This window comes from Anopheles stephensi, chromosome 3 (genome assembly GCF_013141755.1).
Source record: "Anopheles stephensi strain Indian chromosome 3, UCI_ANSTEP_V1.0, whole genome shotgun sequence".
Taxonomy (NCBI): Eukaryota; Metazoa; Arthropoda; class Insecta; order Diptera; family Culicidae; genus Anopheles; species Anopheles stephensi.
Genome location: NC_050203.1, coordinates 11,118,843 through 11,133,208, shown reverse-complemented (window position 1 = coordinate 11,133,208; position 14,366 = coordinate 11,118,843). Strand labels below are relative to the sequence as shown.

The 14,366-nt window shown below is 46.6% G+C and overlaps 1 protein-coding gene across 4 annotated transcripts in view; it reads right to left on the bottom strand.

Moving 5' to 3' along the window:
• Positions 1-14,366, bottom strand: part of LOC118514169 (homeotic protein distal-less) — a 46,587-nt gene that overhangs the window by 30,166 nt on the left and 2,055 nt on the right. For 2 of the 4 annotated variants that reach the window (XM_036060832.1, XM_036060834.1), the window contains exons 2-3: positions 10,355-10,530; positions 5,211-5,389 (exon numbers count right to left, since the gene is read on the bottom strand). In XM_036060832.1, the coding sequence (XP_035916725.1) occupies positions 5,211-5,389; positions 10,355-10,530 (355 nt within the window). Of the gene's footprint in view, positions 1-5,210; positions 5,490-10,354; positions 10,531-14,366 lie in introns of all 4 variants that reach the window. The other 2 variants (XM_036060833.1, XM_036060830.1) reach the window with 2 other exon arrangements.

Genomic DNA, 14,366 nt, shown 5'->3' with positions numbered 1-14,366 from the left:
ATCAGTTCCAGTGTACGCAACATTTCTAGCGACATTTGAAATGTTTGGAATGTTTGAGTGACTGGCTGGGCGATTCTTGGAAAGTCGAGCTCTAGCAATAGTTTGATGATGAAGCAGATGAAGCATGTGACATTACTGGATGACTAGGAATTTGTAAAATACACATTTAGCTCTCAAAATAATTAAATCTTCATACGCAACACAAGCTTCTCTAAGCCTTCACACATTCAAACGAAACATTCATCTCGGCGACGCAATAATATTGACAGCTCCATTAGCTCGTCCTGTTACGCACACCTTGACCAACACCTAAACCACGCACCCAATTAATCATGCAACATTCCGGAGGAGCGCACCGTTGTAAAGTGTCACCAGCAGAGTGGCTTGCTGTGGCGTACTTGTCGCCTTGCGTTAACCACACCTGCACACTCCAACGGGACGGCGAACAGAGTTACAGGCCGTAAAGGTTAGTGGCAGTAGTAACAGTTGTAGCTGCTAATTGAAACGATAATCGGCAGCCACCAATTACAAGCAATAAAGCAACAGTGGCGAGAAGAGAAGAAGTACAACAACAAAAAAAACCCGCCCGATACAACTGGTACCACATCATTCGGACAGGTGCGAGACTTATTTTACGCCGGTGTAACTCTCACTCGCTCGCTCTCCCCCTTGTGCCGTACCTGTTTACCAAATTAGTCCGGCAGGGTTTTTTGGGGGAAAACAAAAACGGGAAGCGCAAAAAAAAACCAGATCTATCCATGCCCGTCTTGTACCGACTCTTCACCGAATTGCAATTATCCTTCCCGTTTCCCAATTGCAAACCTGTTGGCCTGACGTTACGCCGCTGAACCTTATTGGCTGCCGGATGAACTACCGGGGACGCTCTCGGGGACAATTTTCCGGTTGCAAATTGAATTATAATTTGCTGCCCGAACAACTGGCCGTGAATAATTTACTCGATTGACAATGGTGTGCACAGTCGGTTGAGGTGTTTGAGAGTCATTTGTTCAGCGCTGACGAGCCCACGAGGTAGGGAAGAAAGTGTGCGGGGTTTTCGCGCTGGAACGATGGGCCTGGAGGTGTGGAATCGGTTAGGTTCTACAACCCATCGCTGCGCCTCCAACCTGACATAAGTGCTAATTTGTCACCTTTCACACCCGTTGCTGTCCATTAATCTTCGATCGATCGACGAGTGGCCTAGCGCGATCCATTATTCGGTAGACGAAAGGCAAATGATAACTTCCAGCGTAGGAACCTCACCGTGGTCGACACCTAATCAATAGGTTTTCAAACCCCCAACAAGGTACTGGCGGGCTGTGTTCCTGGGTGGCTGCTACCCTCCATCGTGTCTGGCCGAGATCATCGAAACAATTGCTCCACAAGATCGATCCGCCCCGTTGAAAAGCGCGCGACCCCTGTGTGTGTGTGGTTTTGAACGACCGGTAATTGTAATGATGATCGTAATTGTAGGAACGCGCTACTTATTTCTTCGGGTTTTTTTGTTGGAGTAGCTTTTTTTTTTGTTTGTTCAGGTAGTGGCACCCACATTTCAGCACCTCCTTCTGGTGGGTGTTTGCATACGTTTTGCGATACCTCGTTACGGTACGCGATATAGGTTTGGTCGTCCAGTTCATTCGCTGAAAGGTAGCTGGAGTTATGATGGTGCACAGTTGGAGGCTTGGAGCTGCTCACAATTATAGTCATTTCTAATTGTTTGGTAGTTGAGTCGGAGTGTAGTAGTCTAGTGGAAGGTGATGCTTTCTTTGCTGAAGTTTGGCTCTCGCTATTAATACATTCCACTTAATCCAGCGTGCTATAATTCATCAACGTTTAAGTCAAATGAACTCAATCAAATAAACTTCAACTCATCTTGACTCTAAATATCTCGCCTTTTTTAGTTAAATGAACTATTTTGCAGTTAACTTCTGCCAAAACATATTTCTTGCTTACTCCCTTCTTTCTCCGTAACTCTAAGAGCTCCCAATAAACAATACCTAAGCCCCCAGACGTACGTCCTAATATGTCACTCTTCCCAAAAGCCACCCAAAGCCACCCGTCCGCGTACGACAAAATGGCGATCCACCAATACAATGGAGCGATAAATAATATTGTCAACAAGCTCCAGCTTTTACACTATCAAACGCGTACCATCTCGTTTGCATTCCCGACTCGTTTATTGAAAAGACAGCGCCGAGTCTTCATGTCACTGGCGGGAGTGTGGGATGGCCACAACGGATCCGATTCGATCCGTTGAGATTCCCAACCCTCCCATCCCTCCAAGGGAAGGAGAGAGAGAGAGAGGGCCAGAGCTTCGTATCGACCATTAATTTAAATTAATTTAACCCCTTTGAGTTTTGCTTCGCCAGAATCGGACTCCGAAACCGGCCGGGTAGGTGCGTAGGCGCTACGACCCACCACAGAAAGGCGGTCCGGGCGGGAACGGCTTTAACGAAACGTGTCACACTCTGGGCTAGCAAATGCTTGATGGCATGGCAAAGGATGGAGAAATTAGAACCCCACCCACCTTCCTGCGCTGCCCGGTATCGGTTCGGTGCTGGCAACTGTCCGCCCTGGAAAAAGTCAGACAATTGAGGACGCGGAGCAGTAGCAGTAGTATCATAAATTATCCACGAACGGCACTGACACGATACGGCACATTTGTCATTCACAAGGTGGGGGGAGTAGGTAGAGTGGACGCTACTGGAGAACGGTCGGTTCCAAAAACGGTATCCGCGCACAAGTTCTTCCATCAATAAAAGAGGAGCAGCTAGCGGACAACGGAAGGATAATAAAGGAGCGTTTTTGTTGTGCAAGTGTCAATGCGAAGGGAGCGATAGCCTAATCGCTGGAAGGGAATGTATCATATTGTTCACATAGAGCTCTATCGGTTGGACATTATTAATACAAACAGCATGAGTAGCCAGAGACTGCTTCGCCCAGGAGATGCAGCGATAGAGACGTGTCAACACTTGCACCAAAACGCCCGCCGAGTCGAAGTACGTAGTCCATTGTAAGTGCGACCCGGCCAAAACAATGCTTCCTTGTGATGATGATTATTCAAATTTCGAAACCACCACCTTCAGAGTGTTTTGCCTCGGTTTTTTTTTTCTCTCTACTATGGTTGCTTCTGCCTTGTGTTACAACTACTGTTGCCGATGATCATGATGGAGGAGGTGGATGATGTGCCCATTTTCGACCGTGGTTACCCTCAAACCGCCAGCCATCGGGTAGCTTTGAGGCAAGTCCGTTCTCTCGTTCTGGCCCGTCTGCCTTATCGAAACTTCATGGGCAGCATAACTCGTTTCGGTCGAAACCGAGCAAATAACCCAATGGTCCTGACAGTGTGGGACGCTGTCGGAACCAAGGGAACAAGATGTCAGAGGGAGAAGAGAGTCCGGAGGAAGGGCCAGTTAGCGTCAGCGGGCGGACACGTCTTCTTTTGTTTTCAATTCGAATTTATTGATAGTGGGCGGGCAGGTTGCGTTAATTCAATTTGCCCGTACCACCGAGATCCTCCCCACCTTTGTGACGTGCACGACGCTCCAACAGCGTTAGCAGAAGAAACACAAACAAGCCGTGCAAGCAACGCTTTTCGTGGTGGATCCGTGTGTCAAAAGCTTCGTCCGCTTCAAAAAATAAGGGTAAAACAAGCCACAAACAAACCCCAAAACCGGATAATAGAGTTCTTTTTTTCGGTGGGAAGGCTCTCCAGAGACCTCCAGAAGGGCAGTTGTTGCATATCAGTCTTTTCGGGTTTTGGGCGAGCACATTTTCCAAACAAAACGGATTCGTGTTTCAAAGCAGTAAAGAGCTTCACCTGTGACAGTGATTTTTGGAGTTGCTCGCAAACACAACCACAACAACGACTAACCAACAAAAAAATCTTGATAACAAAGTTTTCCGGGTTCCTCGTTTTTTTTTCTTTTTGTCTTGATCGTCCTCCAACAGAATAGAAAATCGGTTTCATGCTCCATTATTCAAGCTTCCACCGGCTCAATCCGGAGGTTTGTTTGCGTGTGTCCAAGACACCTTCGAGGAGTCGGCCCGGTAGAATTGCCATGCACCGACAGGACTTGCCGCCCAGCAAGTCTCCAGCCTGTCTGTCATTTGAAGTGAGTCGACCCACACGATTGGGTCGATTGGTTTTTCAAAATCGATTGCCATACCTCGTCGGGATCTTCCACTACGACCTCCGCCAACTTCACACACAGCGCAGGGCTAAAAGGCAATCAATCCCGAGTTCCTTTGTTTGTGTTTGAACCACTGCACGAGAGTGGTCCACCCCTAACCGCGTGGCCTGGGAAGGGTGATGGGTGGCAAATGTTTTCACCCCGGAAACGAACCTCCCGTGGGTTGCCTACCTGCTGGACGATTCACGACGTTGTCAATCACCCGGCAGCCGGGAGGTCAAACCCGTGCGCGGGGTTGCATTGGAAAATCCAAAGGCAGGTTACCGGTGCTAATCGGGGCCAAAAACTCTCCAACGACCCTCGTACTGCAGCAAATAAAAATATTCTACAGTTGGGTGGATCGTTCCTCGTCCCGAAAAAAACCCTGACACGACACGCTGCTTTGTGGTGATGGAGGAACAGTTCACTTTGGTGTCTCTGGATTTTCCTTTCGTGATTCTGTGTGCGGAAGGTTGGGAAAGTATCTTCCCTTTTGGAGCGTGGAAAATTCGGCACGGAGGGTTTGCCGAAATAATATAATCACCCCGTCAGATAAGTCGCTCCTGCCTCCCGCTGTCGGTCTGTGAAGCGTGAAGGCAAAAGTTTTTGACAGTGGTGTTGCCGCTTGTCGCAAATTAGCCATTATTATGTCGATATCGATGTTTCGAGGGTGGCCCCCAACCGACACACAGCACTCGGTGTGTGTGTGTGTGCGCGCACATTTCCGGTACGGTAATTCGCCTAACAAATCTAATAAAGAAATTTGGCCACAAGCACCCCAAAAACCCCTTCATTAGTTTTTTTTTCGGAATGGAATTTTAGGCCGACGAAGAAAAAAAAAAGGAGCGGAACCAGGCGTTGAGCCTTGGCGAATTAAAATCAAATTTCCGATCGATTGGTTCTCCCAAAAAAAAAAAAAAGAAAATCCAACTTCACGTGGACGTCTGGAGTGAAACTAAGCCATCGGACACTATGGTCTGTGCGCTCGATTAGATATTTATGATAGCTGGAGAAAAATAAGTTTCTATCGCGACCACTTACCTGTGTCTGCGTCAGCCCGAGGCTGGCGGCGAGCTCGGCCCGCTCCGGTAGCGCTAGGTACTGTGTTCGCTGAAATCTTCGGTTGAGCTGCTGTAGCTGCAGGGAGCTGTAGATGGTGCGCGGTTTTCGCATCTTCTTGCCCTTGCCGTTTACCCGCAGACCGGTGTCTTCTAATTTATCTAGCAGGAAATGCGCGTCACCGTCGGCGTTCGGCGCGGACGCGTTCACGTGCAGCGCGGTCGTCGGTGAGGGTGGTGGTGGCGGATACGGGGAAAAACCGGTAGTATGGAGAGAGAAGAGAAAACGAAAGATCGATTGCAGATGATGAAAATTGAAGAAAAACACACACACTCTATCGAGCCCGGTAAGGCGGGGCGGCGAACAGCACCAGGAGGATCAGGATAACGAAGGACCGGGCATCTACCTATCTCATTCTGTCGGTGTCATACTTTGCCTTCACCATACTCGATCTGCCACCCGATGGCACAAAAACGAACCGATAATGATTTCATTAACACCCCGTCCGGGCCCACCAACGGCTGGCGCGACTGGTCCGTTGAAAGATCCATTTCTCTCTCGCGCGACTCGCGCTCTAAACCGATCAACAATGTTTGGCCAGCTTACACTGCACATGCACATCCTTCGCTATCGATCAAACAAGGTGCCGGAGTGAGGAGACCGTTTGTGTCCCTGTCATGACCCGATTGAAGTAGCCCGTCGGGTGGATTATGCGTGTCAAAGAAAGTGCAAAACTTCATTTGCATTCCCTGTGCGGCCTGTTTTGTATCTCACGGTGCCTGGTGGCGCCCGCCAACTTGGGACCAGAAATTGATTTGATTGAAAATGGAAAGGAAAAGTTTTCGCTCCCTTATGGCTAAAAAGTTTCCTGAGCCGCGAGAGTTCCTGTCCCCGGGGGAAGCAAGGGGCCGAAAACTTGCCACTTGCAACAATGTTGCAGCTTGTTTCGGTTCTGGTTGTGGGACAATGTAGGCATGAATCATCTCTAGGAGAAGCCTCTATAGAATTCCCATAGATGTCGCTAGCTTCTAATTCTTAGTATGCTCGCTGGCTTCTAACACTCTATCCCTCGAAGATCAAACGACAACAATACATTACACAAAATAAAAATCCTACTTCAAAGTCTTGCGTCACTTCCCCGAAAAAAAATCAATCTCGCAACGCCGTTTCACATCAACACTTACCAATTTGATTCCCTTTTCGCTACAGAGCGAAGAAACACTCCGAAAGGTGTGTACGCGCGTACTTGTGCTCAGTATACATTAAATGCGTTTGCCGTATTTAATCAAAAATGTTAATTTATGTGTGCCAACATGCTTTCTGCCCGGCAACCGACGCAGCGAGCGAGGAATGGTCCGGCATTGCGTGCGAGCTTCATACCATGCGAAACACCCAGGCCCAGAGCTCAAGTACAGAAGCACCTACAGCGTAACTGGTGGTGCGCTACTGTTTGTCGTCGTCCATGCCACTCTTGCTACGCTCATACATAAATGGAGCATACATTTGTTGGCTTGTTTCGTGTGAGAAAGAGTCTTCGTCGGGTGTGTCCACCGACTTCACACGCGCGAGATAACGCACCCAGCCGCACATGCAAGATGCAGTTTAATATTGATAAAGGAGAGCCCGATTCGGGTGGGATTAAAATTTAAATCGGCACTCACGCTGCCACCCTTCTAAGGGAGAAACTCGTGTCTTCACGTACCCAAATGGGAATCGGTGTAAAATTTGAAACAAAAACACACACACACACACATCCACAACAATGTTGGTTCCAGCCGAGCGCGTCCGTCCGTTGGGTGCTATCGACGAAATTAACATCCCATCCATCTTCCAGACAAAACTGGCACGCACCGAACACCGGAGATTGCCGGGATTGCAATTGTTGTTGAGCGGCGTGAATGACGACTGCTGCCAAAATCATGACACTCGCGAGAGGCAACAGCAACCGAAAAGACGCACACGATCGTCTAAGGAAGTCCTCTCACGCAAACGGTTCCCGCATCCCGGTTGAAGGTTTTTTGTTTTCTTTCGCGAAAAGTGCTTGCGAATAAATTATTCCGTCCTGCTGTACGTCCTTTTACGTGTGAGGCGCTGGTGCTGAGGCACTGGGTCCGACCAAGGGGTGCTCAGATTGTCGCTGGTTTGCGCGCAAAACCCCGTTCTCCAGCTTTCTTCCAGAGGAATTCGCATCGCGGACGTGGTCCGTTTTTTGGAGACCGGGAGTTTTTTGGTCGGGTGGTCGGGCTTTTGTGAAGCGAACACTCCACAATTCCATCACGTCACACGTTGTTGGGTTGTGCAATTGGTTCGCCCCATGCTTTGGAGTTGAGTTAACCTGAAGAGGCTCACGTTTGTCAATCAGAAATTGAACTTTAAATACAATTTTGAGCATAAGCATTAAAGTATTTGAATCTCAACAATCTAGCTACTCTCTTCAACACAAAGCACAACTTCACTGGCACCCAACATCAACAATCCCTACCCGACACGGAGGACTCCACTCCCCGGGAGGTGAGATATGCTCAACGGCAGATCCCGGCCACACCATCTACGGAAATCATCCTCTCGGGGGAAACAAAAGCACGGCGTCCCTCGAGTGTCGTTTTGGTGTTGGGATGCGCTGTCTCTGTCGCATAAATACCGGGTCGAAACGGTCGGTAATTTTTCGCAGAAATCCTTGACTGCACTCGGTGCCCTACTTTTACATAAATGGTCCCACAGCGTTCTTTACGGCGTGGTGCTTTTTTGTAAGGTGCCTGTTGACCGACTGTGAATACGGTGCTGGATTCGAAGTTTTGTTGAAGTTCGTTGGCTGATACGGGCTGTGTAAGATCACTGGAGCAACAGCCAGTAGTCTTCAAAGAGACTTAGGTTGCAGGACTAACCTTAAAAGAAGGCACTGCAAGCAGATTGATATGGTTTAAAAACAGTATTTAGTGACGTAAGCTTCACTGCTAAATCCTTTCATCAAGAAGCTGGCAGATTTCATCCGGAACCTCGTATATAAAATGTTGTTGAATGATCTGCTCTAGCTCCTGATACATCTTCAATATGTCGCTCATCTAGCAAATTCAAAGCATATAAATCATTTTTAAGTTCAATTGGTTCCTTCCACACAGCACGACCCTCCCGAACCTCCTCAGATCATCTTTCTGCGAGGACAGTTCCGGGTTCAGAGCCCTCCGAGTCGGACACAGCCGCGCCCGAAAAGGATCCTGCACCCTTTACCCAAAATCTGCACACACCGGCGATACAGTGTCGTATCCCGTTCCCGGGTCCGGGTGCGCTATTATTATTCAAATCGCCGACGGAGATCCTCCGTTTGCTACACAGCGAAACGTGCCACACTTCCTTTGTGGCGCCGGCAATGGGATTGGCCACACGGAGCACGGATAGAATCGCGCACCGGAAACGGTTTTGCGCCGAGAAAGGTGCGTGATATGGATGCTTGATACAAACAAAAAAAAACGCCGTGGACTCCTAGGAGAAATAGAAATAAAGAGGGCACACATACACACACGGCGTTAGTTCAGCAAAACAGCTGAACGCATTCACATTCCGCCAGCCGCCATATCGGGCACACGCACCAAAACGGTGGACCTTAGTTCTCTAACCAGCCCCGGTTGAGGTCGATTCACGAGGGGGTTTGTTTCTCGGGCACCGCCTACCCGGGTGTCCGCCGGGTGCCGCTGAACTTCGATTTCGGATCCCCGGCACCGGAAACCATATCCGACGGGTTGAAACTTTTTTTTTCTTTTTCTTCTTGCTTTAACCAAACGACGGAAGCGAGGGAGCAACCCTCGACGCTGCTGCTCGAACTGTTTTATTCATCCGAGCGACACTTTTTATTTCGTTACCGAAGAGCGTTTTTTTATTTATTTATTTCCTCCACAGCGCCTCGGAACAGCACACATGGAGGGCGGATGTACAGTACCAGCCAGAACCCCCGAACGGCCATTGATTGTTGCCGGATGGGTCCGGATTATGTTTCGGGTTCGGGTGCGTGTGTGTGTTCTCTCTTTTATTGGAAACATATTTTATGCTTTTCGTCCAGCCGTGTGCCCTCAGGCCCTAGGGTGGTTTGTAATTTTTGCACAGGGCGCCAAGATTTTCCCCTGCGTGTCTCGAGGTTTCTGTTTCCTGCTTATCGCTTGTCTAAAACAGCACGCGGTTTGGGTCTAATTTAATTTGCACCTTTAGGCTTTCTGTGGGGATGGACGACGGTTTTTTTTGGCACGAGCTCGATTGATGTGGCTGTGTGTGTGTTTGAATTGTTGCTAAAGCGATAGCGCCATTAGTTTGTGCTTTTTAGTTCGGGGAAGAATGAACGACATATTGGAAACGTGTGCCGAAGGTTTATATTGGTAAGTTGATATGTTGCTATTTGTCTCTCACATTCAACTCACGAGTGCAGCTTCTCAAAAACCTTAAGAAAACACAGCTAAATGACTTCTAAATCCATTTTACGTTCAATTCATTTTCGACTCAATTTACTGCTCGCTAACCGATCAAACAAATGCATTAAAAATGCCACTTTTTTGTCTACGGCTGCTCACAACCGTCGGTGTTTTTTCTTCTCGTTCGTTCGCTGACTGTTTGAAGGTTTTTGTTACTTACTCTACAAATGGAATTCCTTTTGTCTTTTTGTAAAGCTACACACCATCTGGCCCTCTCATCGCAAATGACTTCTTAATTAATGTGGCATGATAAATAATCCGCAGTGGGTTAGCAAGCATTTTCAACCGGTCGGTTTTGTGTTTCTAATGAACAAAAAATATTGCAATGGTAAAAATATAAAGCTGACAGACAAAAAAGGAAACAGAAAATGGAAACCTTTTTTGCACAATCTAATGCATTCGATGCATTAATGCATCGGGTCGTGTGAGAGAGCAAAAACCCCCATCGGCTGCAGTTTGCTGTTTGAAATGGGTTCATCACCCAAATAAATTGATGAAAAACACTCACATGTTTCACTATTTTTGAAGTCATATACGGCATAAAAAAAATTCACTTCAAGTTGCCCAACTTTAACCTCTAGACACCACACAACCCGGTCGATCCTCCGTTATCCTGTCGCAGCTCCGGTCTCCTTCTTCTCACAGCTACATTTTGTGCGGAAAACTTACCATCTTTTGGTGGACTAGCGCAGGGTGGTGCGTAACTGCCTAAATGATAGCCAGAGTACGAGTTCTGGTGCATCGGTGGAAACGGATAGCCGAGGGCACCGCGTGGACTCGGAAAGCCCGAATCCTGCCCACCCTGTGCACTGAAATGCTGATAACCGCTCCGGATGCCACCGTACCTAAAGGAGTAGAAACAAAAACCCAATTTTAGCTGAATGTTGCATTTACTTAAATAATTTAATTTTCCTCATCGATCGATCGCTTCGCGAAATTAAGTTTGAAAAGTTTGAAAATTGTTCCCTCGGAAAATGGTTGATTGTTTTTGAACTCATCCCTTCGAACAACTTGATGGACCGATTTTCGAACAGTTTTGTGAAAAAATCAAGCAACATAATAACACCGAAAGCAAATGCGCTACTTTGCCGAGTTGCTCGGGGAAACTTAGCTGGCCCCAAAAAACCGAATCCCGAAAAAACAAAATCTCAATTAAACCTCAATTTTTAAAACAACCGCTGGCGCTTGATGTAAAGCAGACAGCCAAAAAACAAACAGACGGGATGTAATTTTATGTACGTGTAACGTAGAGCAAACTCCCCGCCAAAAAGGTGCGGCGGGTGGTGGCCGGATGGCGCCACCAGCAAATGGAAGGCGCGGAAATGGGTGAGAAAAGCGACCACCACCCGAGTCGAGTTTTGTGTAACACACACGCGCGCGAGCTGGTTGGTAGGTAACGTTTTTGGATTGGATGGAAAAATCCGGCGGCGCCCACCGCTTTTCCAGCATGGCGTCCATCAACGGAACGCTCCCGTACAAACGTCTACGCGCCGCGTTTCGGGGTTTGCGCTGTGTCTAGTACGGTAAACCTCATGATGATTTTCGGTGGTAAAGAAAACGAGTGTGTGAGAGAGAGAGAGAGAGAGAGAGAGAAACTGAAAAGCGTTTGCCATATTGTAGGGGTGGAAAATAAGAACAAGCGTAAGTACAACCCCAGCTGGCCAGCTGCTGCTGCTGCTGCTACTGCTGCTCCATACCAATATCTAGGTCCCCGAGGTCTAGTGCCTCCCGTACGCATAATACGGCTGAATGAATTAAACAATTTACGTATAATTCAATTTCGGTAGCGAAAACCTTTAATTTCGATCGACCCATTAGAGACGCTGGTCGGGCCACGGAAACGTTTGGCCGAGCTTGCTGAAGTAGAGTGAACAACATAAAAAAACGATTGAATGTTTTAAACAATTCCATGGAGGAATTTAGGCTCTATTTGCTTTATTTAATGTGTTTTTAAAAGGAAATGATGCTTGAGTGTTCAGGGTTTAAATTTGCATCAATAAAATGCTTCATTCAAATACTTAGCTCTTTGTGCCATAATTTGCTCATCATAGCGTTATCGAAAATTATATTAATAGCATTTTATAGCACGCTTAAGTATAGTCGATTTTATCTTGGAAAAGTAATAAACCTCAGATAATTCATGATCAAAAACTGTATGGCTTATTAACACCTTTACTTGTAGTTAGATCGTGTTTATGTGATCACTTTAAGCTTCCTTCCATAAAAACCTTTAGCTGTTCATAATCAACTAATTTTCATTCTATAAAACAACTTTATTAGTAGAATTTTATAGCATGCTTTAGTGTATCAGAATTTAACTTTCGAATGTCGAATTACCCACAGGTAATTCACGACCAGATGCTTTATGCAGATTTTCAAAAACCTTTCTTGTAGTTCGATCATATTTGTGATAACGAGCATCGTGATCATTTAAAGGTTCCTGCAATAAGTCCTTAGCTGGTGATAAGTTACTAATTATAGCATGCTAAATCACATAAAGAACAAAATAATGACACTTTATTCGAAAATTACTCCCAACTTTGAAGTCGAAGGTGCGACTCATGACTGACACTTCAACCCTTGACAGTGTGACAAATATAAAATAGAGCCTCAATTACTGTAAATAAAACTTGCTATTGAGATGTGGAATATAATTCGTCACAAATAATGTTGTTTAGTTGGCATCTCGGCACATAACCAAGTCTATCGGTACGTTAGGATCACCATGTCAAGTAAGGTCGGCTCGTAAAAAAATAGCAATGAACCCTTCGCTTCATTCACCTGCACTCCGGGGTCGTCTTTAACTGAGTTGACTGTAAATAAATAAATCACAACTCACCCCCACCACGGTAATTAACGGAAATAGGTACGCTGTAAACCAAAAATTACTCTGCTGTAAAAATCTATCAAACCAATGCTCATCGGTCTACCATCGGAGCGAGAGCTTGATTGAAGCCACGTAAATCAATTCCCAATCCCAACGTGCTCGTCCAGAAGCACCCATCGCTTGCGAAGGACAAAATTAGCTATGGCCATAAAGTAGTGGGCTGCTTGCGCGAGCCTTACGGGCACGCGTGTATGTGCCATAAAACTTGACAAACTACATTACCGTACCGGCCCCCCCTTCCCGGTCCGACGGCCGGTGTAAAAGTTAATCATAAAAACATAACGTAAACAATTGCCTGCAAAGTACCCTTTTTTTTGCTTCGTTCGTGCAAACAGTTAAACAAACAAGCCATGCTCCTCCTGCTTGGTGGTGGTATACGCATATTGTGCTCCACATATTATACGATTCTTCGTACGCCGGCCGTGTTTTTTTTTTACGATGTAGACGTTTCCGTCGATTTATGTGCGCTAGTAGCTTTCAACATTTTTGCCTACTGTTCGAACCGGGCCACCGGGTGACAGGGATTCACACAAATTGGTGGCTATAAAAAAACCTTAGACCGTAAGGGCGGCGGAATGATGGGAACGAATGATGGTCGTAAAACTAAAAAGCCTAGTAGTCACACACACGCACAAAAAAAACATCGACGAACCGATACACCCGCTCCAAATCGGGCACAGAAACGCTCGCCGTGTACCGTTTTCGCTCGATCGTACCGAATCAATAGACGAGATCGTTTAGTTGCTCTACGCCGGTTCGCTGGAAATTCACTCCACGCGGAACTGTAGCGATGTACTAGCGTTCTGTAATTTTTTGTTGTCTCAGTTTGCTATAAAAGCGTCCAAAAATGGTAACCATAAAAACGCGGACATCCAGCGCAGATGTCCACTACAGTTATGCTCACATGCTTCAGATAGAGAGAGAGCCTTAGTTTTTTGTTTGCGTTTTCGTTGTAGTTACACATTACTATGTGACCGGTGCGTCATTTCGCGAATTCAATGCCCTCCACCGCCCGGTCTTGGGACGCGTGCCCACCATACCCGAAGCGTCATTAATCATTATCATTAGCCGGTGCTAATTATCGCTGCACAAATAGCGATGCACTACAGCCACCACCAGGCAACCAGGTAAAATCGCCCGGGAGGTACATGCTTTTGCTGAAAAACCTTTTTGCTTTACCGTTTGGTCAGAGTTTGTTATCTGTCGCCTGCCTTTTTTTTATGGCACTTCACTACTTTTGATTACTGATGTCTCGTGTGCGTAACACAGCTTCGATAGCACCAGGAATGTAATCGCATTTATCACTGTCAGTTTGGATTAACATTTTTCCATCCTTTTGCTTCTTCAGCTCTAGGACCTTTAAATGTAAATGCATCACTTCGCATCGATTCACGACGGTACGGTTCATACCGTTGCTAATGATGATGATGATGATGATGATAAGGTGCCTCATCGATTGGGTGCTAATTGCTTTTACGGAAGCACCGGCACAATTAAACGGTCTAATGGAGCAATTCGGTATCGATCCGGTGTGTGCGTGCGCTTTTGTGTGTGTGTGTCCCAATGATACAGTTCGGCAAGGACGAGCCGTGGCCAATGCGCATGAATGAATGTGAATTTATTTTTGTAATCAGCGAAAACGAAATTATAATGCTAGCCGTAGCAAAATGGGGCTCTGTTCTATTTTTAAGCGCATGAATACATTGTCTTGAAGTGTTTAAATGCTCTTGATGAATTATGAACGGTCAAGGAGTTCTTACAATCTAAACCTTATTCAAAAGGAAATGTTTGGAA